This window comes from Panthera tigris, chromosome C1, assembly GCF_018350195.1.
Source record: "Panthera tigris isolate Pti1 chromosome C1, P.tigris_Pti1_mat1.1, whole genome shotgun sequence".
In the NCBI taxonomy this organism is placed as follows: domain Eukaryota; kingdom Metazoa; phylum Chordata; class Mammalia; order Carnivora; family Felidae; genus Panthera; species Panthera tigris.
The window spans coordinates 130,315,755-130,343,716 of record NC_056667.1 but is presented as its reverse complement, the minus strand read 5'-3'; the positions used below and the strand labels follow the sequence as shown (position 1 = coordinate 130,343,716).

General features: G+C 33.3%; 1 protein-coding gene and 1 long non-coding RNA gene across 2 annotated transcripts in view; one reads left to right on the top strand and one right to left on the bottom strand.

Annotated features, from left to right (window-relative positions):
- LRP1B (LDL receptor related protein 1B) overlaps positions 1–27,390 on the top strand; it is a 1,866,249-nt gene extending 1,838,859 nt beyond the window's left edge. The window contains exons 88-92 of the mRNA XM_042994392.1: positions 14,209–14,285; positions 21,440–21,530; positions 22,658–22,802; positions 25,691–25,789; positions 27,250–27,390. Of these exons, the coding sequence (XP_042850326.1) occupies positions 14,209–14,285; positions 21,440–21,530; positions 22,658–22,802; positions 25,691–25,789; positions 27,250–27,390 (553 nt within the window). The remainder of the gene's footprint in view (positions 1–14,208; positions 14,286–21,439; positions 21,531–22,657; positions 22,803–25,690; positions 25,790–27,249) is intronic.
- LOC122240910 lies at positions 16,261–19,301 on the bottom strand. The gene is made up of 2 exons (XR_006220700.1): positions 19,223–19,301; positions 16,261–17,057 (listed from the first exon to the last, which is right to left on the bottom strand). It is a non-coding gene; the product is annotated as an uncharacterized LOC122240910 (long non-coding RNA).
- Positions 27,391–27,962: the final 572 nt, after the last annotated feature.

Genomic DNA, 27,962 nt, shown 5'->3' with positions numbered 1-27,962 from the left:
TATTGGTTGAATTTGGGTAATGTTTACTTTTTAAAAATAGTTTTCTATGTAATTCATATTCTTTTTCAAAAACAAAAGAAAAAAATCCAGTTTTTAAGTTATTTGTATCATCTGAAAAGGGAGAACAGAAAGGATCTAACTGATAGTGCATTGCTTCTGAAATCATATCAATTCAGGCACTGTTTTGAAAATGGCAGTATGGCAAAACTCCAAGACATTTCTTATAATATATGTTATTGCTTCTTGCCCATAGCAAGAACAGTCCTCCATTTGGTCAAAAACAAGATAGCAATGTTAGTTTTTATGTTTTACTTCTTCATTTCAAACAAAAGCTACAAATAACATACTGTGAGCATTTTCCCCTAATCCATTACTTTTTCCTTTTTCTTTTTTTTCTTTTTGGTTTAGTTAGATTTATATGGGCATCTGTTTTTTCATCTTTCTTAGGAAAAATGGTTTTCCATGAAATTATCTCCTTTCCTTGATCACTCATGTGAGTGTGTGTGTGTGTGTGTGTGTGTGTGTTTACATTTTTCATGCTCCTCTATGATATTCCATATCTTATGGCTAGAATTGACCTCTCATCTGTGTGTGGCCTTTGGACATGGAACATATTTCTATGAAATTGGCCTGGGAATGCTGCCTGTTGTACACTCCATGGCCTCTTTAAATTTATGTGTCTGTTTCTCTCTGGCAGATTGTAAATTCCTTCAAGTAAGAAGTTGTATCTGATTTATCTGTTTTGCCCCAATAGCTAACACATGTTCTGCATGTAGTATGTTCTTAACTAATGCTGCTAAAAAATAATGTCTTGGTGCCTATATTGTATTGTGAGCTCTGACAGCCTGTGATATGATCATCTTTCTATCATCATTGTAATACCACATCTTACTTTGTTATTAAATTTTCAAAAACTGCAAGAGTTAGAAAAAGATAGAAGAGTGATTTTATCATGATTTTTTATTCTCTTTTTCGTCTTTATGATACCATCTAAAGCTGCCCCAGGGTGTTTCCTGAGGGCTCTGGAACCCAGGTTAAATAGCTTTCTATAGAGAACTGAACAGGCTTAAATTCACCATCTTAACTTATTAGAAGAACACAATTTTATTCATTTTTGTTCTCTCTCCTCTTTGCCCTTTGTTTGCTCACTGATTTTGCTCTGGGAATCTCTATCAAAAATGGAGAGAGAAGAGGAAAGTAAGATATAGCCCCTGCCCTCGAGAGCCCCTGAGTCTATTTGAGGACAGAGATGATGCAAGAAGGAATATGGCAGGGGCTCTGGAGATTTGAGTGGTGTAAATAAATGATGCTTATAAAGGAGTGTTGGACAGTAATAGTAGACAGTGAAATAATTGTGAGGACCATGGAATGCTTAGCTGGAAATTTGAGAGTCATCAGTAGGGGAACACTGATAACATTTGAAATAGGAAGTATCACAGTCATAGGAATGTTTTAGAAAGGTCTTGGTGACATGGTGCTCCTCAGGAACAAGAAGCCATGAGTTTGAAAAAAACAGATTTTTAAAATGAATCCCAACTTGCAATGTAAAGGACAAAGGTACTTTTCCATTAAAAAAAATGGTCTTTTTTAATTTTATTTTTTATTTGAGAGAGAGAGAAAGCAAGGGAGAGGGGGAGAGGGGGAGAGAGGGAGAGGGGGAGAGTGGGAGAGGGGGAGAGTGGGAGAGGGGGAGAGAGGGAGAGGGGGAGAGAGGGAGAGGGAGAGGGAGGGAGAGGGAGAGAGAGAGAGAGGGAGAGGGAGAGAGAGAATATGAACCAGGCTTCACTCTCAGCGTGGAGCCCAATGCAGGGCTTGATTCCATGACCCTGGGATCATGACCTAAGCCACAATTAAGTGTCAGAAACTCAACCCACTGAGCCACCAAGCCACCCCTAAAAAATGGCTTTTAAAAGTTGTTTGTGGTAAATAAGGCATACAAGGGCCAAGTATAGAGGACATTGTACCTCGGGATTGCAGTTTGTTTTGCTTATTTATAGTTTTTTCTACTCTGGCTCCTTTGTCATCTTACTATGGAAATGCTAATAGCATGTACTTCCTAAGACTTCCTAAGAAATATAATATATATACAGAACACAGAGTATTGTTCTTCAATGTAGTAAACATTAAAAAAAAAAACTTAAAAAGTAAAATCTTAAAGCTGCTGCAATACACCAGACATAAATGATCACATCAGAAATAATTTGGGCTTCTAGGATTCTGAAGATGAAAAATAAAGTGCAGGATGTTTTTAAAGTGCTTATTATTGAAAATAAGGCAATATATGGCATAATTAAAAGACAAGTAGTTGATGATGGTAACTGGGAGGGGAACTACACTAAGTACAGCCCAGCTCAAGTCCTATTGAGAAAGAAAGGGCAGTGGGTCCGCCCTCCATTACCTTAGAAAACACACAGAGGAATTAGCTTTATAAACATTTTTGAAGCAGATTTTTAAAATGCAGAAGAATGCAAAATTAATATCTAAATACCAAAGGGACATTCATTAAGAGACCAATCTGAATTAGGCATTTTGTCATTTTCTTTGGTTTTGTGATTGTTCCAATCTAATTGTTTTATTAAAAGTTCAGCATTATTTTCTAAGTCCTTAGGGTGAGAAACACATAAGGAAATGTACAGGTACTACAGAAGGCTTTGTCAAGACTTTTGGGAAGAGGATAATGAGTTCTGTTTCTGTCACAAATTTTAAAGAGGTAGGAATTATTCTCTACCTCACAGCTAATTAAGGCTTTGGTTTCTGAAAACACTGGCCTTGCAGAAAGGAGACTACACACAAGGTTTACTCTTCTCCGGTCTCCCTGTCAGGCTGAGCAGCACTCTTCCATGTGGACCAGCGACCTTGTGGCCCCCATAGAGAATACTTGAGAAGAGCCCAAGGTACTTGTCATGACTGATTTCAAACAGATCACAACTTTTCAGCAGGGTTATTGAGGAATTCAACTTTAGCGGCCTGTGTTGTCCACATTTCAAGAGTTAGGTCATCACACATTCCTTATGTGCTTTCTGCCCCTTGGCATACTTTCAAATCACAAAATATGAGATGCGCATGTGGTTGGAGTAGTAAAGGCCAAGAAAAGCTGTCACATCAGTATCTATCCTTTATGATCCCTGGTAACAAGTTGTAGGTTGTCTCAGCTTTCACCATGCTTGACGTGCCATCGGGAAAACATGCAAAACAGATACATTACATCTTTCTGTACAAGTTTTAATTCCAGTTTTTGCTTTGAGAGTACAGGTGTCACTGCTTAGCAAAAAACACTTACTACTGAGTTATATATATTGTGCAGCCATTCTTTTAAAGCTTTGATGTTGTCACGTGATTTTCCCTTGATTTGGAGATACTTTCTTGGCCTTTCATATAATCAGCAAATCAGAATAACCAAAGAAACCAAACCCAATATAACTACATAATATTTTCATTTGTTAATGTTACCTCTGTTAACAGTTTAATTTTTTCTATTTAGACTGCTTTCTCCAGGTTTTACTGCTATAGAAAACAGTCACCATTTCAGATGCTTTTAACAACAAAGGCTTATTTCTTGCTCATATCCCATGCTGGAACAAGTCAAGAAAATGAGATCAATCAATCTTCAACCCAGTACTTGACCCCAAACTAATTATATACACATACAAGAAAAGGATCAGACACATATGGTTTAACTAGCATCATTGATTCAAGAGTAAAAACATAACGATTCCTCATACTACCATTATTCAAGAAAATATGTTCTTTCTCCTTTTTTGATAGTAAAATAGTAGCAGAAAGAAGTAATTTTTTTAAAAGAGTATAACACTTTAAGCCTAATACTTCTCCGTAATACTTTAAGCCTAATCAGAAACTACAATTACATAGATATTGGCCTGATATATACAATCTTTAAATTATATATATATATATATATACACACACATATACACACATATGATATATATATATATACACACATATATATGTGTATATATATATATAATCAGTATGTCATTTAATCTCCCAAGAAAGCTTTTTTTTTTTTTTCTCAGCTTTTGTAATAATCAACTTACCTTGAAAGTAAAATAAAAGGACAGATGAAGGGAAAATGTTTTGAGGCATAAAAGAAAAACATACAACATAGAAAAGTATCATATAAAGTAAAAGAGGAAGTGGATTTAAGAGGAAAACCAAGGTGACATCATAAGAGGCTATACTGTTGGGCAATGTGAGACAAAGCAGAAAGTATGGCTGTCTCCCACTATTATGAACTGAAAACTGAAATGGGCGAATTGCCTGATGATACATCCTTTGTGAGGAGGGGAGAATAGATTACAATAGAGTTCTGTTTGATTCCAAAATTCACACCTGCTGTTTGTGTCACACCATACCAGCACTTTAATTTCAAACAATAGTGTAAATTAATTGATTGAATTAAATTACATTTAATTGCATATATTGTGTATATGTGTATATATATATACATACATGTGTGTGTGCCTGTGTATTATATTATGCATATATATGGATATATATGTCATGTATATAAATATATATGTATATATGTATATATATAATGTGTATCTATTCATATATATATTTTCCATGGCAAAGTATTCATCAGGCAAGCCCTTCTAGAATTTGTGTCATGGAAAGAAAAGCATTTCTTTGTTGGCTGCATCCTGGGACAAGAACTGAAGTATCACACAATTTGTATCATTGAAGAAGTAAAAATTTTACATGCCCAAGTGGCTAGAATGTGATCATCTGATTTTATAAAGGGAAGAATTAATAAATGAAAAGGGGAAGGGAAGGAGAAAGGAAACAAAAAAAAAAAAAAAAGGAAGGAAGAAAATATTTGCCTTTTACTGTGGTTCTTATATATAAAGTGTTTCACATAGTGGGAAATGACTGATCAGTAACAAGCTGAAAGCATGTTATTATGAATGGTGCTATATATTCTTCATAGAATAGATTATGGCACATGTATATTACACGTCTCTACACATGTGTAGTCAATCATACGTGTTCAACCATGTGTCCTCCATCCTTCATGAATTCATTCATTCATTTTGTCAAATGGCAAACATATTGATTGACCAGACATACACATTGACCATGTGCCAGACACTGTTCAACAAATGAGAGCATACAAAGATGAATAATAGTTGTCAATCAGTCTAGCATTGTCATAGGAAAATACACATTTAGATATTTATGAATGTATAGAGAGAGAATTTGAAATTATAATCTACCATATTCATGACTGTATATCAAATGCATAAAAATATTTTAACTACCCCCAGATTGCAGTTTTCTCCATAATGTAGAATATTACTATAATATTTTATAGGATTTTAGATTGATTAAAGACTTTTTGTCTTAACTTCCTGAATCAATTTTTAGCCCATTGCCTGCATAAACCTTCTCACCTTGTCAGAAATGTAATCTAACACTTGGATTAGGAAAGAAACGTGTTAATAGGCATCTTTCGTCATAAAGCCTCCAAAGTATTTGTCTGCAACATGCTTCTATAAATGTTGACAAATCTGGTGACTGTTGTATGACTAATTAACATTTACACAGGATACATAAATTTGTTAATTTATACTGAAGTTTGACTTTAGCAAATCATTCTCATATGCTTTATCTAAATTACTTGTTGTGTTTCTAAAACAATTAAATGTAAAAATATCTTTTGAAAGTTCAGGTCCTAGATTTTGAGGAAGGCTGAAATGTGGTAATTGAGAAGTTGACATCAATACTAATAAAAGGTTCCTTAATCAAGTAGAAGTGTTTGATAGAAAGCTTTGGTGTTACCTTTTGGTGGATAGGTAGTAATCTTGTAAGTAGAACAAAGGGAATGCTGAAGTACCAAAAAGGAGAAGGCAATTTTTATATCAGAACCACTTTTCAATGATGTAGGCTATAAATTACTATGGTTAGCATCAATATCCCAGCACATGAGCACCACAATAGAAATTAAATATATTTTTTAGAGAATTAAAGTTATATTGGTCTTACAGACATTCACACATTCAAAACCTTGTGATAACACTTGCTGATCTCCCTACCATTGCCCCAAATTTGCATGGGATTAACGTACCTTTAACAATACTTAATAAGTGCATTTGGATATATCAGACATCCTCATAATAATTTGTTTCAGATTTCACCACCCCGTACCACAGAATCTCTAAGAATTGGGAAGGGCCTTCATGAGTTTTTTTTTTTTTTAATAGAAAAATTATTTATTGTTTACCCTTATTTTGCGCTAGATCATAAAATATTCAGGTGGCAAACTAGTTACTTTGTGCACATGGCAGTAAGCATAGAGAATTCCACCCCCCCTACATACACACAGTTTAGTATGTTTTTAAGATGGTTGTGGGACTAGACTTTTGTCTTGGCAATGTATAGAGCTTTCTACATTACAGCGTGTATCCTGTTTTGTCTCCTACCTTTGGCTGTAGCATTATAACCACTGTTTCTAATGTTTTTATGACTTCAGTTACATCCATCATATTACTTAGTACTAATTTTATGATTAATCTTTTTTCCCTTTCATTTGGTGTATTCAGTGTATTCAGTGAAGTGGAAATTGTCCACACACTCTTAAAAACACCTCATACTTTTTAGATTTGCTTTATATAAAATTTTCTGGAAACTATCTAGATGATAAAAAAATTTCCATTACCAAAGATTTTTTTTAATGTTTATTCTGTCATCATTTCACACTTTGGTGGCCATTTTTGCTCAAGTGGCCTGCACATAATTTTATGTTTAAACATTTCTAACTTAAACCACCCAATCTTAAACGACTTCCCTTTCTGGATAATTTCTTGGCAAACTAGATTTGATCTTTTCTTTTATAACCCTCCTTACTTCTTAAAATAAATCACTTTAATCCATTCTGGGTTTTTTTTCATGCCCATTTCTTCAATTTCTTTTTCATTTTTAAAACTTTTCCTAAAATAATTGTTGGTCAGAGTATATTGAATATCTCATTTTATTTATTTATTTTTTTATATTAATATTTCTCAGAAAACAAGAACTCCTTCCTGGTGCACCTGAGTGGCTCACTTAAGTGTCCAACTCTTGATTTCCTCTTAGGTCATTTCTTGATCTCACATTTCTTGAGACAGAGCCCCGCAATGGGCTCTGTGCTGACCGGGCAGAGCCTGGTAGGGATTCTTTCTCTCCTTCTTTCTCTGCCCTTACCCCTCTTATGCTCTTTCTCTATCTCTCTCAAAACAAATAAAATTAACTTAAAAAAAAAAATTCTTTCTGACCAAATTCTCTTAGTATTGAAATAAAATTAGTTTTGTCTTACTAATTTTATCAGTACTAGGTAACACAATGATTTAATGGAATATTTTAAAACTATACATTATTCTAGAGTTGAATCAAGTATACTTATAAAAATAACATAAATTTAAGCTATGTTTCTTAAGCCTTCTGAAGAAAACAAAACAGGGTGAGACCTAGATGTTGCCATGTAGGAAGTAACAGTTAAATTAATAGGACTACATAAATGGAAATTGTAGTACAAAGCTGTATGTAAAAAATACCACATAAGTGAAATATAGTGAATAGCTTAGGAAGTTAAAATTGTATTCAGTATTAATATAGATGAATTTATAAATTATGGATATTTAAAGATATATTCGGCACATCTACAATATTTTGGAACCAACATAAAATTGTGAAGTTGATATCAAGAAGGATATAAATACTCTTTAATAACATGTGCCTCATTGTCACTGCTAGAGACAGAATGTTAAACATTACTGACCACAAGTGTGAACCAGTGTGGTAATTCCTACAATTCTACTAGTAAAATAATGCACAATTTCCTTTTGTGCAGATAATAGTTTGACTTTCTTATTAAGGAGCTGGTACTCTCCTGGGCATGAGGGAGTAAAGAAAAACATTTCTTCCTATTCCTGCATTGACTTAGAAGGATCATGGCATTGTCATAGAGAACAATGATGAAATCATAACACCACATTTTATTTCTACCAGTTATTAGCTATGCTTTTCTGGCAAATTATTTGAGCATGTACTTCCTCATTTCACACAGTGCATAATTTGAACTAGGCTATTATAGAAGTGAATAAGAGTATTTTTGATACGAATATACTTATCCTAAGATCTGGCACAAAGTTCAGCAAATGCTAATTGGACTTTTTAGGCAAAATTTCACCTCAAAGTTAGGGCAGGGAATTTTTGAGGCATGTTACAAAAAAGAATCATTAGGTATATATGAAAAGAACTTTAGCTCAGAAGGTTGTGAAACAATAACAGATTAAAAGGTGTTTTACAGGAAAATTAACAAGTGAATACATAACTAAACATCTAAATATATAACATTTTTCAGTATTACTATCTGTGAGGAGAGGAGTACACAAGGTACTGGGAGCTACATAGAGATTTTCAAAGTTAGGAACACCATGCAAATGTCCTGTTGCCAACACCATGAGTAAAATTTGCAAAATTACTTGTAAAAAAATATTTGGCAAATGGCTTAATTTTTAAAAATTTCTTTACCTAGGGGTGCCTGGGTGGCTTAGTCAGTTGAGCATCTGACTTCAGCTCAGGTCATGATCTCACTGTCGGTGAGTTCAAACCCTGCATCAGGCTCTGTGCTGACAGCTCGGAGCCTGTTTCAGATTCTATGTCTCCCTCTCTCTCTGCCCCTTCCCCACTCATGCTGTGTCTCTCTCTGTCAAAAATAAACAAACATTAATTTTTTTTGTAATTTCTTTACATAATATATATGGCAATACTACAAAATAAGTCTGGTTAACAAAATGTAATAATATTTTTTATTTTTATTGAGGTTTTTGGAGCACCAAAATATGCATTCAAAACATGCATGGCACAAGTTTTGTAAGGCTTCCTTAATCCCTTTGTGTCATTGTTTCCCCTGTGAGATTTTTTTTTCTTCTGAGTGTCTCAATTATCATGGTTAATAAGGGCAGCCTCATATATATATACGATATATATGGAGAAATACAATTCCAAATTGCTTTAAGGTTCACCTTTGAATTTTACTTTGGTCCGAAGAGTCCCATGACCTTTAAGTTTGATGAAAAGAGGGAGTAGTTATTAATCTCTTTATTTTATTTTGAAGTTCTCCCAAAGCAGGTGACTCAAGACATTTCTGCAAAATGACATTCGTAGACCATGTAAGTTGATCATTGTTACACAGGAAAAGGCAATATCTCAGATTTTAATACACCTTCAGTATTTTTTATCTGATGTTCCCAATTCTCGGTCACTCTACTTCTTCAGAGCCAGCACTATTTTGGACAGTTTAATTATATGTCTTATATCTATGCTTAAATGTAAAAACTGTTCCTTTTTAAAGATTATTTTATACCCTTATATATGCCAAACTTATTATGATATTCCAAAAATGTTCACTCTTCTTCATTTGAATATCTGCTATACTATTCCTTTTACACAAAGTTATTTCATTGTGCCTCAGAATATTATAATTGAAAGAGTATATTGTAACTATACAACAATTTCAAAGAATTATTTTTTTCTTAAATTTATTTTTTTAATTTAATCCAAATTACATCCATATAGTGCAACAATGATTTCAGGAGTAGATTCCTTAATGCCCCTTTCATTCAGCCCATCCCCCTTCCACAACCCCTCCAGTAACTCTGTTTGTTCTCCATATTTAAGAGTCTCTTATGTTTTGTCCCTCTCCCTGTTTTTATATTATTTTTGCTTCCCTTCCCTTGTGTTCATCTGTTCTGTCTTAAAGTCCTCATATGAGTGAAGTCATATGATATTTTTCTTTCTCTATTTTCCCTTAGCATAATACTCTCTAGTTCCATCCATGTAGTTGCAAATGGCAAGATTTCATTCTTTTTGATTGCTGAGTAATACTCCACTGTGTGTGTGTGTATAAATATATATATGTGTGTGTGTGTGTAAATATATATACACACACACACACATATATATACATATATAAAATAAATGAAATATAAAATATGTTGTAATTAAGTCTATTGTATACATATAGGTATAATGAAAGTGGAAGAATAAGATTAAGAAAAGAATGCAGCAGTTAATTATCTTTCTTTTTAATGTCAATAGCCTTAGAGAGAAGGAAAGAAGTCAAAAACAAAGTGAAATCTATAACGCTTTACCAGGCAGCTATTGACTTCAAGAAATTGTTAGGAGCCATAAAAAAGAATCTTGCCATTTGCAACAAAATAGAAATACAGAGTATAATGCTAAGAGAAGAGGATCAGAGAAAGACAAATACAGTATCATCTCATTCATATGGGAAATTTAAGAAACAAAACAGATGAGCAAAGGAAAAAAGGAGAGAAAGAGACAAACCAAGAAACAGGCCCTTAACTATAGAGAACAAACTGATGATTACCACAGGGGAGGTAGGTAAGGGGATAGAGGAAATAGGGGATTGGGATCGAAGAGTACACTTATCACAATGCAAAAAAATAAAAAGATTAAAAACTTCCAGGAGTAATATCTTTATATGATGTTGTGAAGAAAGAAGGATAAATGATAGTTTAAATAAATCTCTCTCTACCTTCTTCTCTATATCCATGTCCCAACAATACTAGTTAAAATTTGCCAAAGTGTCAGGGCGCCTGGATGGCTCAGTCAGTTAAGCATCCATCTTCAGCTCATGTCATGATCTTACGGCTTGTGAGTTCGAGCCCTGTGTCAGGCTCTGTGCTAACAGCTTAGAGCCTGAAGGCTGCTTTGGATTCTGTGTCTCCCTCTCTCTCTCTACGCCTCCCCCACTCATGATTTGTCTCTGTCTCAAAAATAAATAAGCATTAATTTTTTTTAATTCACCAAAGTGTTTAAATAGTTAAATAATTCAGACCACCATGGAGACAAACACAAGAAAAGGAAGCTAATTTTTATTGTCCTAAGGTTAAGGATAGTAGGAAACAATTATAGAATAAGTGTAAAGGAATGATATACAATATACAGGCGTTTGTGCTGGTAAGAAATATATAGATATAGATATAGATATAGATATAGATATAGATATCTACATATAATCTATAGATTATAATCTACATCTATCTACATCTATATCTATATATCTATCTAGATAGATATTGATATCTATCGATATATAGATATCTATCTAGATAGATATATAGATATAGATATATATTATATAGGGAGGGCCATGAAGGACTAACTTGAATACAATTGTCTGAGAATGATTAGCAGGGAGCAGTGGATTGCAACAGTATAGATTAAAGATGACCAGGACATGGACTGTGGATTTTGCTTGAGGAAAAATGAAAAAAAGATGCCAAAGATATTATAGTCAGCATGATAATGCAAATGATTCAGTGAGGAATTGGACAGGAAATTTTGATGATCCTCAGACATTCCGATTCCTAAATGCTCTGCCATTAATGGCTTTATTGTAGTCTGCTCACAGTATGAAGATTTATGAATTTCTGTAAAGATGGTAAAAATACTTGGTCTTAAATCAACCACTGGAAGAAGAACTCGTGGAGCAGCAAATGCCTTAAGTAGTCATTGTGTAATGTAGGCAACAAGAGTAATGATTTCTATGTAATATCTCAAAAGAGATTATTGTTTGAAATGGGAACAAATGTAGAACAGTAGAACATATTTTATCTTTGGCCATAAAACATTGTTTTATAAGGAGTATAGGGAAAATTGCAAGGTGATCATCAGCTGATTAAGATGTATAACAGTTAAAATTAATTATTTCTCCAGCACAGTCTCTGAGAGTTATTTCCAGTATGTAATAAGTAAAATATTCCCTGAAGATTAGGAATTTAATCGTGCTTCCATAGTTTAAAACAGAAAAGCTTTATTACCATGAGCAGGTGATTTCTTTTATCCATAATAATTACTGGATTCCAAGCTATGGATAAAATAGGTAATTAATCAATACCGTTAACAAATACCACCTGTCCTACCTAAATGATTTCAGTTTAGAATTAAGAATCACACTATATTTATCTTGTTTAAAAATCTCTCTTTACTCCTTTGGAGTTCTAAAGGGATATTTTTCATAACTTCCTAAAGTACTTGAAATACATGATGTTCATATCAGAACACAGTCTGGTCAATTAGTATTTAATCCTTCCATTCCTGAGCAATTCCTTTTTTTTTTTTTTTTTTAACTTCCAAGCATCTCAGTGTAATGATGAGCCCAGAGGTTCTTATCATAACAAAGATATATATCGTAACATAACAAAATATATCTCAGGTCATTCCTCTTATTTAACATCAGCCCTGATTTAGGTTTGTTTTCTTTTGGTTCAGCTTAGTTACCAAAAGAGGTAATGTAAAGAGCAAATTTTTATATTTTAATTTGTAATTCAATGTAATTGGGCAAAAATAACCTTTTATACATCAGCTATATAATGAAATTATTAAGCAATTGGTATTGGTTTTCTCCCCACCCCACCCCCCCCTATTGGAGTATGAAGCATCTTCAGGAAGATTTGACAAACGTAAAGTTACATTAAAAAAAAATTTTTTTTGCAGTGATGAGAATTCACTCTGATGTGTTTACAAATTCATTCTAAACACCTTATTCCAAATTATCTGTGGGTTGTGTCAAGAATTAAAAACTGTAAATAATTGGAACAATTTTCTAGGTCATTCATCTGCAAAACCACAACTGAAGAGGAAAATAAATGATTTTTAAAAATCAACAGCTTTATTCATTGTTCACTTTATTATAATTACGTGAAAAGGCGCTCATTCCATTACCTCAATTCAGGAATGTAGACAGTCATTGACCTGGCCCTAAACCTTATTTATCTATTTTAATGATTTATTGCATTATGGTATATAGTAAATGTGTACAGGAAATATGTATGTAAGCTTTTTATAAAGAATGTAAACAAAAAGGTAAGATGATGCATGAATGATGACCTAATACTAATATATTATTTTTCATTTAAACCATACTCCATACTCATACTTTTACAATATCATTATTAATCAAATAACTATATTCTTGAGTTGTAACATTATCGTCAATTATGCTGGCATTGATGTTTTAATGAAACAAATTTTTTTCACAATTTGAATTTTTTAGTAATGATTTTATGAGATTTTTCCCATGTTTTAGGAGAGCCAATACTTTCTTCATAAATATCCCAGATAATTCACATGGCATCATTGAAGCCTAGTTCCAAAAACAGCTTCAGCTATCTGAATTGGCTATGACAGAATTGGCAGAAGCCTTGAAATTGCAGTTATTTAGTCTGGCCACCATGCCCAGAAAGATCTACTTGGAATGGTTCTGGAAGCTGTTCTTTTATTGTGTGCAACTATTCTTAATATGGTAGTATTTGACAGTCATTTTAGGTAAGAACTGAAGCCAATTAAATGGTTTCTCTGTGGATTTCCTCTGACAGATGCACAGAGGCATCTTGTGTTAGCCAATAGGCATTATTTAAACATAGCTAAATCCATTCCAGCATTTATTTTGATGCAACCAGCTAATTATATGGCTGTGATTTATGTTTAAGTAAAGGATTTTAATCAGATCTATTATTTTCATCCTCTGCTGTACTCTTATCACAGAGTCATGGTACCTCTAAGGGGAAATGGGAAGACAACTTCTCCCACGAAAATCCTGGGCACATTCTCTTGTTTCCATACTAATAGGAGTCTGATTTTAAGTGGGAAAACACTGTTATTTCCCTATCCGTGATTAGAAAAGTAAAAATTATGTAGCTTGAACTGAGACAGATGACCATTTGCTGTTTTGTGTTTAGTTACACTTTGGACATAGAGCAAGCCAGAAAAAAAAAAAAAATCCCAGAAACTTAATAAAGATGGATTTGCTTGAAGGGCAAACTCAGTTTTTATGGTGGTTACTTATAATTTTCGGTACTTTTTAAATGAATTCCCAATTCTTAAGATTTCAGTTTTTCTATAAAATATGCTAAATTGATGATTTGACATAAAGAAAAATGACTATAAACCTAAAATTTTTAAAGTATTTCAACAAGTGAAGTACAGTTGAAGTTACCCTCAGCATATTGGCAATACACAGGACATTAGCAGAAATCTCGACCTAGTATTTACGAATCTGTGATGGCTGGCTCCTCTAGTTCATTTTGTTGGAAGTTAGTACATTAGCAGACTTGTGAGTTTTGTTATGAACCAATTTTTCTTCTTCTTCTTTTTTTATTTTTTTTATTTTTCTAGATGCTCCACCAACTGGTCAGGTACACAATGTGAGAGACCAGCCCCAAAGAGCAGCAAGTCTGATAATATTAACACAAGTAAGTTCCTCAGCTTAACATGATGAATGTTCTACACGGTACAGAAATTATTCTCTTATGCCATTACTGGGGGACTTGAGTCTTGGAATTTCTCCTTCAAGGAATTTTTCAGGAGATATATTGCAATCCAGGTGTTTTGGGAAGGATAGAGCACTGAGCTCACATGGTGACAAGATCCAGCATTTACGTGTTCTTTCAGGTAGAAAGAGTTCAAACTTTGGCAGGTTTCAGAATGCACATCTGCAAACCTAGCATAAGTTTTTCTTGGGAAATGGGAAACGTCAGTGTACTAAGGCTTCAAATATCACAGTGGATATGAGAATGCTCCAGAAAAAAAAGCAATTCCATGTTTTAATTAGAGCAAAGTATATTTTCTTGAAATGCATTTCAGTATGTTTTTGGAGAGCATACGTGACTGGTGAGTCTTAAAGAAAAGTATATTAACAAGAAAATCTTAATAAGGATCATGGGTTGATTTATTGCTTATCTTTAAAGTATTGGTTTTGAAGTGTATTAAAATGTAGTTTAACATTTTTCAAATCCTTTTTTTGTGCAGTTATAGTCTTAGGGCAGGTCACTGATATGAAAGTCCATCTACATCATCATTTGTGTGTCTATGCATGTATTTTTAACAACTTTAAACAATTTTATGAAAATTTTCAAAATGAAAGTTTCCCAATTTACACATATTGTCACTAATTTTATTATGAGTGAAGCACTTTTGAAATATGTAATATCTATCAAGTGGGTAAATATATTCTTGAAGAAGAAAAATTATATCCCTGATTGACAAATGCTTACTTCAGCATTTTTGTCTCTAGTCCGTCACTGCTGGTGAAAAAAAAACTTCATTTTTTTTTTAAATTTTTTTCAACGTTTATTTATTCTTCAGAGATAGAGAGAGACAAAGCATGAGGAGGGGAGGGGCAGAGAGAGAGGGAGACACAGAATCCAAAGCATCCTCCATGCTCTGAGCTGTCAGCACAGAGCCCGACGCGGGGCTTGAATCCACAAACCATGAGATCGTGACCCAGGCCCAAGTCAGACACTTAACTGACTGAGCCACCCAGGTACCCCTGAAAAAACTTTCTTGAAAACAAAAAACATACTATGGAGTTTGTAAAAAAGGCAAGGAACTACCAGAGGCAAAAGTATGCAATTTTTATATCCTAGATGTAGGATCCTAGTGTTTGCTGATCTACTTGTTTGTTCCAACTGCCCCCAGATAGTTTCTCTATCACTGCTTGAAATTCTCTAAGCAAAACTGTCCAAATTTCCACCATTTAGAAATTAATTTGGTCAAATAGACATGAGCATCTTTGAAAAATGTCAAATAGGTCTAGAATAAATAGCCTAGACATGAATATTTGAATTTGCAGAGATGAGTAATCATTGGTCATATAGTATTATTAGGGGTTTACCCTGGAATTTGTGTGTTCTCCTTAGGGAAAGGAAAGGAGGGAAAGGGAAAGGAAGAGAAAGAAGGAGAAGGGAAGAGAAAGGGAAGGTCAGGGCATTAAGAAATCTATGGGGACATTACTGTAGGAATAGAGTACTGGAATTTGAGAAACTGGTTCATAAAAGTTAGTAGAGGACACGAATATGCCTTGCCTAATTTGATATTGAAAAAGGAGAGGGAAAGAAATACTTCCTTTTCTCTCTTCCCGGGATGTAGGGCTTATACCCATATTACAAATAATAGTTCTGGAGCCATACTAATTTATATATGATTTTGTAAACCAGTTACAAAACTCAGCAATCATTAATAGCATTGTTTTTTAGCGAAAAGTACATTTCGAGCTACTAACCTATAGAACACACTGAATTTATAAGTTGAGAATTTTGAAGACAAGTTATTTTAACCTTTTGTTTATGGTGATTTCTCAGTTAGATAAATGAGATACATAGCCTTAACAGAGTAAAAAGCAACTTTATTGATAAACTCTGAAAAGAAAGAAGGAAACAGAGTAGTATGTCAATTGAATTTTTTTAATTTGGCATAAGTTCCATCCACAAGGGAAAGCTTGGTGTTTGGAAGGTGGATTGGAGGAGGGAATGCCAGATGTTTTTATTGGAGGGTGCTATCTCCAATTATTTGCATGGCCATAAAGCTCCCTTATAAGGCTGATGCCTTTCATTGCATGCAACAGTTCTGAGAAGGGACTATCAAAAAGAAGAAGTTGCAAGTATTTGTAGCCCTTTTTCCAAAGATTCTAACGTTCTTCCTTCCATCACTGATTTAAAGTCGTTAAATTTAATAGAAGTATCAATGCACATTGAAAGGGCTATTAGCTCTGTAAATGTCAAATTTTCCTAAATTTGAGCAAAGTTGACCACATAATGACACTATTAAAAGGTACTTATCATCAGACATTTATGCTTAGCGAAACTTGCCTCAATAACTCTGGAAGAAGGAAAAAAAGTAAACTGATCCCACCTGAGGTAAGAGGATTATTTTTATTCTCTGTTAAAGCCCTGTGGTTTTGAATGGTTGTCAAATGTTCCCCAAACTTGGAGAGAAGTCATCCACCCAATAGGAAAAGATAGATACTTTAGCAGTGTGTTTTCAGATCTGTATTTCCACTAAGAGTGAAGCATTCCTTAACTATCAGACCTTGGAATAATAAAGAATACACGGCTTCTGTTGGCCTGATGACTGTCAACTGGCAAGGAGATTCACCTTTCCAATTGATGCACAGATTTCTTAATCATCTTGGAGTAGTCATACTGATGTTTTCTGGCTGTTGCTGTTTAAAGATTCTAAAAATCAGCCTGTGGAATTAAACAGATCTATTATCCTAGAATATTCTGCTGAGGTTCCACTTAAAAAAGCTAGTCTGACTCTTCTGAAGTTGTTTTGAAGAGTTTAAAATTAAACATGATAAAATATTCCTTGTATACTTCTATTTCAATTTTACCTAAGGTTTTAAGGGAGTGAATGCTCAATGTTTGAATTATGCTGTTCATATTTGCTAAAATTAAGGAGGATAAAAATATACTCAGCATTTATGAGGCAGTAATATTCAGATGCTGTATTTTAATACAGTGACAACAGAGAAGTGATATCTGTTAGGGGTCTGTGTTTCCTTTTTTCCTATCTCGCCCTTATCTCTTTTATACCATCCTGTTTCAAAATAGAAAAAAAAAATTATGCTATACCAAGGACCCAAAACTTTGTAAATTTAGAGAGATAACTGAAAAATGCAACAAAATAATGGCTTTGTCCTAATTCTCCCAAGGCATATTTATCAAGCCTCAACTAAGTGTCAAGTACTGAATTAGATCCCAGCCACAAGTCAGTGAGTGAGACAGACTGCCTCTTCTGTGAAACTGAGGTTCTAGAAAGGTAAACAGCAATAAAACAAGGAAGCAAACAAGTGAGCATGCAGATTTATAAGATAATTGTAAGTTTTTGTTGGTCCTGTGAAGGAAGCAAAAGTGAAGCAAAAATAGAGAATGGCAGAGGAGAACTGAGGTCAGGAGTGATTTCTCTGAGGTGATGGTATGTAAACTGAGATTTGAAGGATTAAAAAGAGAAGAGGCTAAGAGGCTATTTCAAACACAAGGGCAGGAGGTACAAAAACCCTGGAACAGGAAAGAGTTAAAGATGTCCAAGGGATTGAAAGACCAGTGTGCTGGCATCAAGGGGACAAGAGGGACAGTGATACAAAGGGAAGATATTTTCTTTATGACTGTTAATATTAGTTTATCCCAGTGCCAAAGAGAAAATATCCTACTCACAAAAACATATCCACTTTCACATTTATGGATATGTGTAAACATCCATTTAAAAGCAGAATATATAGCAACAAGTCAAAAGAGGTCAACTGTAATGATATGTTTAATATTTATACCTTTCTACCAATAAACAAAAGGTCCTTTTCCTCTGACTTCCAGGACACTGAATTATTCTGGCTCCCTTCTTACCTCTCTTGAAGCAATTCTGTCTTCTTTGTGAGATACTCTTTCTCTATTTCTTCTGGATAACTCATTCTCCACTTCCCACTATACACACCCTCCACGGTGATTCATAATTCCTCAACCTCACTTACCAACTCTATGTTGACTACCCCTACATTTCTGTTCTCAATCCTGGTTTGTCTCCTGAGTTCGAGACATAGATCCCACTGCACAATTGCAATACCCATGTCTATATCCATGGCAATGTCTGTATCATCTGTATTCCATGGGAATCTCAAACTCAACATGTCCCAAAGTGAACTCACCACCTTCCCCAACTCAAGCAGAGTGGCAACACATGTTTTTAATTATTTAATAAACATGTGTGTCATACTTCCTGTATGATGGTCAATCCTATTTACATTACTATGACGTAATATTAATGATGACACTCATTTTATGGATGTGTGAACTGAGACAAAGATAACTAACTTGCCAAAGGATATGTTGCTAATCTGAGGTTTAGACAAAGATAGCCTGGCTCCGGAGTCTATTCTCTCAAGTGCTGTGCTATCCTTACTCTCCCCAGGAGAAGGTCTCTTCAATAGAACAATTTGATAATATAGTCCTTTCTAATGGGGAGGTGTTACCTAAAGAGGCTTCAGAACAGTGTTGCAAAGGAAGGTTTGTTCTATGTGAGAAGGTTATTGAGATGTTGAGATATCATCTCCATCTTTAATAAGTACAGAATGTGCTTTTTAAAAAAAAATCAGTTTAGAACAATCCACCAATAACTTACTGCTAAAAAAATCATCTGCAAAAGACCTTGATTGATATAAGTTACAATATATTTACTTCTATATATTCTACTTTGGAAAAAAAATTACTTTGATAAATATCTGTCTTATAATTCTAAAAGTATATGTTGTTGACAAAGATTCCCTTCAATATAAAATTTTATGAAACCAAATTTTTAAAACTTGCCCAACTGCCACCCTGAATTAGTTACTGGCTACACTAAGCATTATTGCAGTTACCTTAATTGGTTGTATAAACTTTAGAAGTCTAGACTCTTAAACAGAGTGCTGCAATGTAAGCAACTGGCACTGCCATCTGTGATGGGAGAAAGGAAAAGAAAAAGGTTGGTAAGTTTTTGAGCATGTATATGTAACAGCATATCTACCTTATATGGGAATTAAACTATATACAACAAATACGTTTTATAATAATATGCAATTGCAGTGAGGGGAAGTAACTTTATGTACCTTAAAACCAGGATTGGTAAGTATTTAACATCTACCAATTTACCAGATATTTTAGCAAAAAACAAAAAAGAAGGATAATGAAGTAAGGATATTTATAAAGTCATGATCAGTCAGTTGAAGTCAGAGTTTATGAAGAGACCAAGCTGTTCACTGGTATTTAAAACTTGTGAATAAATGTTAATTACTATCCAAGGTGCCAGATTCTCTACTTTCATTAATTACTAATAAATTACACATTCATATAAAGTTCACTTTCCCAAAACCAAGATGGTAATATAATACCAAACTCACTAAGTAGTATAGTTTGGTAAGAATATGAAATAATAAAATGAATTTTACACTTTAGGAACAGACTACATAAGGCAAGTCATATTTTTTTTCTTGCATGGAAGATGTAGTTATTTGGTTATTTTAAACAAATGATGTTTAAAGTTCCAAACTGGATTATGTTACACATGAGATTTCCTTAATAAAGACTTTCTGGTATCTTGGTAAGCGATCTCCAGGATGGACTATTTTTCACATAGATATCTTCTGTCTAGAGTTATCAAAACTGATCTTACTGTTTTATTGTCCCTAAGCAGCTGCTTATTGTGCTAAACATTACCATTCATTCCTGCCACAGTATTTTACATGCACATGTATGTGCAGAGGGAGATTAATATATTTAATAATTCCTAATGTTTCATTCTTGAGCCATTCGAGATCCCCGCATTAAATTTCAATTAGTTTGGGGTTTCATTTGTTTTAGTTTCCACATGACTCTACTGAATCAACCAGATGCTATTCTAAATAGACAAAGCCTTTGTCTCAAGATATTTGTTGGAAAAGTTAACATTAGGTGCTTGATAGAGCAACTTCATACTCCTGTTATTAAGCAAACCTCACATTCAAGTTTCTTCCTGCATAAGTTACATAACTATAGGTGTGTCTTCCTATGGATCATGTTATCAGCAAAGGGGTATTGTCTCCTCCCTCTCTTGGTGGAAGGGGGGTGGGAGAAAAAGGTTGCTATTGTTGCCAAGCTAGAAAAGGAGGGCAGAGGTTCTCAATTTTGTTTCTCCCCTATGTTCAGATGCATAAAAACTAAGACCCAGTTGCTCTGACCACTCTTGAAGATCTATTCCATAGATATTTTATTCCATTTTGAAGATAGGTGATAGAACCTAAGATCATTTTTTTAAAATACATGGGGAAAAAAAGGTGAAAATGGACATTTATAACAAAACCAACTTCTCAGATCTACTTTGCTGAAACTATTCTGGGGCTAGAACCTAAGAAAACAATCCCTTTTGCTCTTCCTCTCCACGCCCCCCCCCCGCCCGCCCCGCATTTTGTTGAATCAAGCTAACAGGCCTGTGTAGTAGGTCTTCTTGTCTGTTTTATTGGTGAGGAGCATGAGCCTCAAGTTTTAAATAACCTATCCAAGGTCTCAATCTATGTTGTGAAACTGATATTTAAGCCTATGTCCATCTGAATCCAATGCTGATGACTTTCCATTTGACTAGGCTGCCACCAGATGCCTAGATACACTAGGCACATGTACTCATTGAGAGATAGTATTTATAGCTAAAGGAACAACAGTAAAGGTGGGATTATGGCCAGTGGAATTGTATAAATTTGTGTTCAGTCACCACTGATTTACAAGAAGTTACCAGCATGTATTTACTTCTATCATTGCAAGTAAATGTGTATAGTGAGAATCAGACTCTGCCTGACAAAGATAACAGTATTTCTAAACCTCAAGGTATTTAACAGCAACACATAAATGAAAGATATCTAAAGAAACATTTCCAGCAAATCAGTATTTAATACAAGAGTGATTTTTCACTAACATAGTTATGAACTAGGAATATAGATGTTTGGCCTGAGCTTTACTTTCATTACATCAGTGGTCAAATGATTTAGTGTAATAAGGTGTTGAGTTATATAAATCTTTAATTCACTTTATTTATGTGTTCTCCTATTCATTTTTTTTTTTTTTAATAGGAAGCATTGCCATCATTGTACCTCTTGTCCTCCTGGTGACTTTGATAACAACCTTAGTAATTGGTTTAGTGCTTTGTAAAAGAAAAAGAAGGTAAGATTCAATCATTTAGACAGTCAGTAAATAAATTACACACACAGTTACAGAAATGTAGGAATGTTTTCCTTTTAATTCTTAAAAACATTAGTTATTCCAACTGCAAAATCTTGTTTTCAAACCATTTTATCCCTCTATTTCATTTTAAAGTGAGTAAAATTCAGACAGCTCTTCTCCCTTGTTATGTTGATGGAATGGCTCCATTTATATATTCTAACAAAACTAACAAGGGGACATATTAATTAAAATTTCAGTAGAATTTTACATTTGTGGTAGTTTTTCCATGAAACACCAAGAGTCTCTGAAGTGTATCCTATTATCTTAATGTGTAGGATTAGTAATGTCAATACAATGATACTGAATATGTGTTGTATATCACAAATTGTGCATTAAATTCACAAATTCTGTATTTATTTTATATATTCCTGGAAGTATAATTTTTCCATTATTTGAATAGGCAATTATAAAAATCTGGAAGCAGTAGGTTGTCTATAGAGTTATTATCCAGAACCAAGGATGACCTGGGTATTGAAAACAATCTATTTCAAAGATTCTTTATCACTATTTGTTAGTCATGGTTTTCAGAAATAAAGGGTAAAATTTAATTTAAAAAATTATTAAGAGGGCCCCTGGATGGCTCAGTTGGTTGAACATCCAACTTCAGCTCAGGTCTTGATCTCACAACTCCTGAGTTTGAGCCCTGCACTGGGTTCTGTGCTGACAGCTCAGAGCCTGGAGTCTGCTTCTGATTCTGTGTCTCTCTCGCTCTCTGCCCCTCCCCCACTCATGTTCTGTCTCTCTCTCTCAAAAATAAGTAAACATTAAATTTTTTTTAATTATTAACTAGTGAATATTCAATTTCAACTAATGTATTAGCTATTTAGGAGGAATATGTTCCAAGTGCATTTTTTATTGTTAAGTCTACTTTTGGGAAAAAACTTAATCACATTTAGACATTTTTTTGTCCTTCCATGACTTGAAAATATCATTTGTTTTAACTGCACTTTATTTATTAACTTTCTGTGATTTATATTAAAATAAGACAGTAAACCTACAAATATGATAGTTTTATGTATCATGATCGTAATACTGAGACAACTTACATTAATGTTCACATATTCTAGGACAAAAACTATTAGAAGACAGCCTATTATCAATGGAGGAATCAATGTAGAAATTGGCAATCCATCTTATAACATGTATGAGGTGGATCATGATCACAACGATGGAGGTCTTTTAGATCCTGGGTTTATGGTAGATGCAACAAAGGTAATATGTTTTAAGACGGTGGACAGACAGTAAGCATTAACATTCTTGAGTTGCTTATCTGTAATACAGTCCTTAATTTTATCAGCATTTCTTTTATCTGAAGTCATAGTAAAGAACTTTAGGATGCATTGAATGTTATAGTCTCTTTTAAAGAAAAAATAAAATTAAGGACTGCATTCACCTGAAGCATGAAGTTAAGATAACATGTTTTGGAAAATATGTATTTATTCATTCATTTCATTTATATAAGTATAATTTACTTAAAATAATGTCTTATTCAAATATGTTGAGATGCTAGCACATCTGTATATACAGCGTAGTAGAAAAATACTGTCTGATTTATTTTTTAATAATAAGAAGAGTGCAGTACTTCATTGTCACAATAAGTATTTTATTTCCAGTAGTGCTTCATTGATTCAACTAAGCTGTGTCCTTGAATTTGCTTGTAATCAAATTACTTTTCAAAAATATTTTTTCTATCCACTAGAATAGCCCTCCTATTAATTTGGGTAATGTTGTGATACACATAGTCTGAAAATCTGCCTTTTTTGGGTAAAGTTTCTGTTATTGTATGCTCAGATTAGCACTTTTTAAGAGAAATAGATAAATGATGCAATTCTCCAGATAAAGTAAACTTGCTAAGATTCACTATGCTGTATTATCTTCATATTTTGCATGATAATTATAGAATATTTTATTATGAATTAAGAGCATCATTTTGCTTATTATAGAATGATTTTCCTTAGCTTATTCATTCATTTATTGGATACTTATTTATTTTCTGATATTTTACAAGTGCTTTGTCCAAAAGGTACCTTTATATTGTAAATAATCAAATTGAACAATCTATGTCCAAATGGTTTTGCACTCATAGCAAGAGCTGTTCCCAAAGATGTTGAATTACCGTCCCATTCATTCAAGCTAGTTCTGAATCTATGGCCACACTCTCTAAGCCTGAAAATGATGGTCAAACATTTGTTTCTCTGAAAAGGAATCAATTATTATTGCATGTATAAATTTTTACACTATCAGAGGCTATTGTAGTGATTTTTTTCCTAATTAGAAATAAATTTACATTAATTATTAATTCATTAACTAACTCCTACATTTTAAATCGTGAAATAAATCCTGGAAACCTAAGTGTCAGTGTTTTCTACTTAAAATTAAAAGTCTATATACTTTATGCACATTAGAATTTGATACTTTTTCTATGAAGAAGAAAGACATCTTAAATAATAGAATTCTCATATTCTTTGAATTTTTCTTAGGAAAAAAGTACAGTTTAAGTATAATATTAACTGATAAGGACCTACTTTATGTAGTTTTCATAAGAAGGAGAGTTCTCATTTTCCCCATAATTTTTATTTCTGGTGATAGAATTAGGTAAATTTTGGATAAAGAAAATAGCTTTTCAGTACTCCATTTAAAAATTTTTCCACATTTACTCTAGGAAGATAAAAACTATGCTTCAGTGCCCCTCAAATATACTTTTAATGTACTTTGCACATAACACTCAGTAAATATTTATTTACAGTAAATATTTATTTACCAATTTGCTGACTGATTGACCAAAATTACCTTAATGCGACTTAAATGGCTGAGTCTAGTTAGCTTCTGATTTTTGAAACGTAAATATGAGTTGTTGCCTAAGAAGTAACTGCAAAAAACACAGCTAGTCCTATTAGGTATAAACACTTTTGGAAAGCAGAAGGCCACACCAAAGCAACCTTAATGATCAAATGTTTTTCATAGAGTATTTGCTGTGTCACAGTGGTTTGGTAGAGTCATGACGTGATCACATAAAAATTGTGTAACACATAAAGACGATTTTATAGAACAGTCATTTTCATTATTTTCAAAATGGATAAAATTTATATTTCAATCATACCTTCTAATCAAAATAACTGAAATAGTAAATAAAGTTAATAAAAAGATTTGCCTATGGAGGCAATTAGAGAATAGTTTGAAAATTACAAAAAAAGTGAAATTAGTATTTACTAATTCATCTCAAATCTTACTTATTTTCAATATTTTTATAAAAATGAGATCTTTATAGAGGAAAATAAAGAGGCAATATTGACCTAATTTTATACTTAAAATCTTTCTCTGAGACCCTTGCCCTTCTCCAAACTTTGTGATTATTCAATGTTAAGAGTTGATAGTTAATTTTTTTTCAATTCACCTTTAACGTACTTTAGAGTATGTATATTCATTAATATTTGTATGCTCTTCAACTTTTCATCCAGTACTTTTCCCCATTTTGGGCCACTAATGAATACTCTATCCTGAATATGAGTGTACCAGATTGGCTAATTCTGGCCCTAGACCCAGAAAACTCTAAAGTCAGTATTTTTGCATGAAGACTCAGTGAACTAGTATAAATAGTAATCCATCTGGAAAGTCGGATTTCCAAAACAGATTTTTTTTTAAATATCAAATTTTTAATTTTTTAATTTTTTTAAATATACAGTGGTGATGAATCTTCAAATAGAAGCAGTCAGAGATTTAAGTCTTAAGAATGGGCTACTGTCAAAACTCTTCAAAGAGACAAAACTTTAAGTGAGGGATGCTTGTGGTTTTTTTCACAGAGCTGTTAGCAAAGATACAATTTATTTGGGAAGGATGAAGTTAAATAAATAGAAATGAATGGAGGTCTCTAGATGCATGGCATGTCTATCAGTAAGCTGCACATAATAGAAATGTCTACTTGTGAAGCACAGATCCAATATTGTTTTTTCTTAATCTATTAAAGTTACTCTGCATGCACTGTTCATGCCCCAGGGCTAATGATTTTTTTATACTATTTTTATGACTTAATATGAGTTTATGTTAATGAAAATCATTCCATGATATTAGATCAGAAACTAAAATTCTCTGTTTACATACAGGCCAGGTACATAGGGGGAGGGTCCAGCGCTTTCAAGCTTCCACACACAGCGCCGCCCATCTACCTAAACTCTGATTTGAAAGGACCACTTACTGCTGGGGTGAGAGAAGAAAGTTCATTATTCCATATCCATTCCATCACAGAACCCCTCACAATGAAAGATGATGGCTAGACTTAGATAAGGGCTGTCTTTAATTGAGTTTTAATTAACAAGAGGTTTCAAAACAGCATTAAAATCAGGACTTACGTTTTATGTCGTGCCTATGCAAGATCATATATAAGACATGTTATCATTTTAGACAAGCTATTAAGTAGAAATACCTCTTCTGCTGATTTTGAAAATGTCACAGCACTTTAACAATAAAAATGAGTATTGGCTATTCTTAGAAATCTCTAGTCAGAAATTTAAATAATTTAAACTGAAATTCGTGTTTGATTTGATTTGCCTCCTATTAAGATGTTTTCTTGAGTGGATACAAGTTTGATATCCAATTAAATAAAAATATATTACAAAATGTGGTGTCATATTGAGAAATTAGAAATGGTCTAATGAAACCCTTCTTAAACATTTTTTTTTAATTGAGTAACAAGTTTTTAGAGGAAGGGACTCAGTCTACAGTTACATGGTGCATGGTGGATGAAAGAGGGATAAAATAGGGGTATCAAGATTCCTAGGGATACATATGTTCTCCCTTGTACCTCTCTCCCATCAGCTGTTGTCCATTCTCATTCTTTATCATGTTTGTCTCATTCGCATGACTCAAAGATTATATATTTCTTGTTCGTAACTAAGATTTAGTGTTCTGCTTTTGGGAAGACGAAACAAAACTAAACAAAGACTAGGCAATGAATTCTTGGGTTAAGTTTCAACTCATAAAATCATGAACATTGCATGTTTTTCAACTGAAAGAGATCACTTCTGCATGTCTCAATTCCACTTCACAGCGCTCTATCTATGAAAATTAAGAAGACTGTGGACTTCACAATTCCTTGAAAGAATCCAAAATACTTCCTGTGATAAATACATATAGGTTGTCTGAAGCAAAAATATTGTCTTTATTTTAAAGTCTATTCCACCAATATACTTTACTGTTATTTTCTTTGTTTCCTATTTTTGACTTCATAGTGGAAAATTATAAGCCTCAAGCAATTAGATGACTTTCTGTAAACACATATTTCCTGCTGCTGCTATGGCAATAAGGGGACAAACACATTGACTGGAAATGAGATGATTTGGTCTAATGTTTTACACTTTTAAATAAGTCTCAGTGAATATTGTTATCACAAAGATATCCTTGGGCTTTTACTATCATGTCAAAGCTCCACTTAGATTCCCAAGTTACCTGAAAAACGTACAATTATGTTTTAATCTGACACCATGCAGAAGTCAACTAAAGCCTGTCAACAGAATTTAAATTACATTTATATAATTACTATTTAGCAAATGAAATGTATTTCCTATAAATGTTGTTAACATTAAAAGACAAATATCCTAGAAAATAACTAATGTGTTCAAAACTGATAATAAAGTTGTATTTATCTCTTTTTTCTCTCCTTCAGCCAACAAATTACTCCAATCCAGTGTATGCAAAATTATATATGGATGGGCAAAACTGTCGAAACTCCTTAGGAAGTGTTGATGAAAGGAAAGAACTGCTTCCAAAGAAAATAGAAATTGGGATAAGAGAGACAGTGGCATAATCAGCTATACCTTTTATATGCTGTATAAATGTATAAAATATAAGGATGACTTTTGTATGTTCCAATAGTATTTTACTTGTTTTGGCATCAGCATTACCTCTTTCTTTATCTTTTTCCTGGTTAATTGTTTTCTGAGTTTTCTGGGTTTTGTTTTTTGCTGATGACTGTTGATTGACCATTTGTATGGTATTTTTATGAAAAAGAACTGCACTACAATACAATTTACAACAATGCTGCTGATATGATTCACCTTTGAATTTGTTAAAATTAAAAACAACATATTCCTTTGTAGTGTGAATATGAGCAATCTATTTTGTATGAACTTTTTTGGTTCTACTTAATCAACAAAGAGAATCTCTGCACTTTTTCACTGTATGATCTGGAAGCTGTAAAACAATGTCATTTTATTTTTCCATTTAAATTGATGGAAGAATGATTGAATGGTCAACTCTCTTCTTTGTGCCCATTTAGATTGATTCAGACTGCTGAAAATATCCAGCCCTCACAAGTCCAGCATCACCTGCTTTGAAATTAGCCTTAGATTGCCACATGATAGATGAGAATTTTGAGGA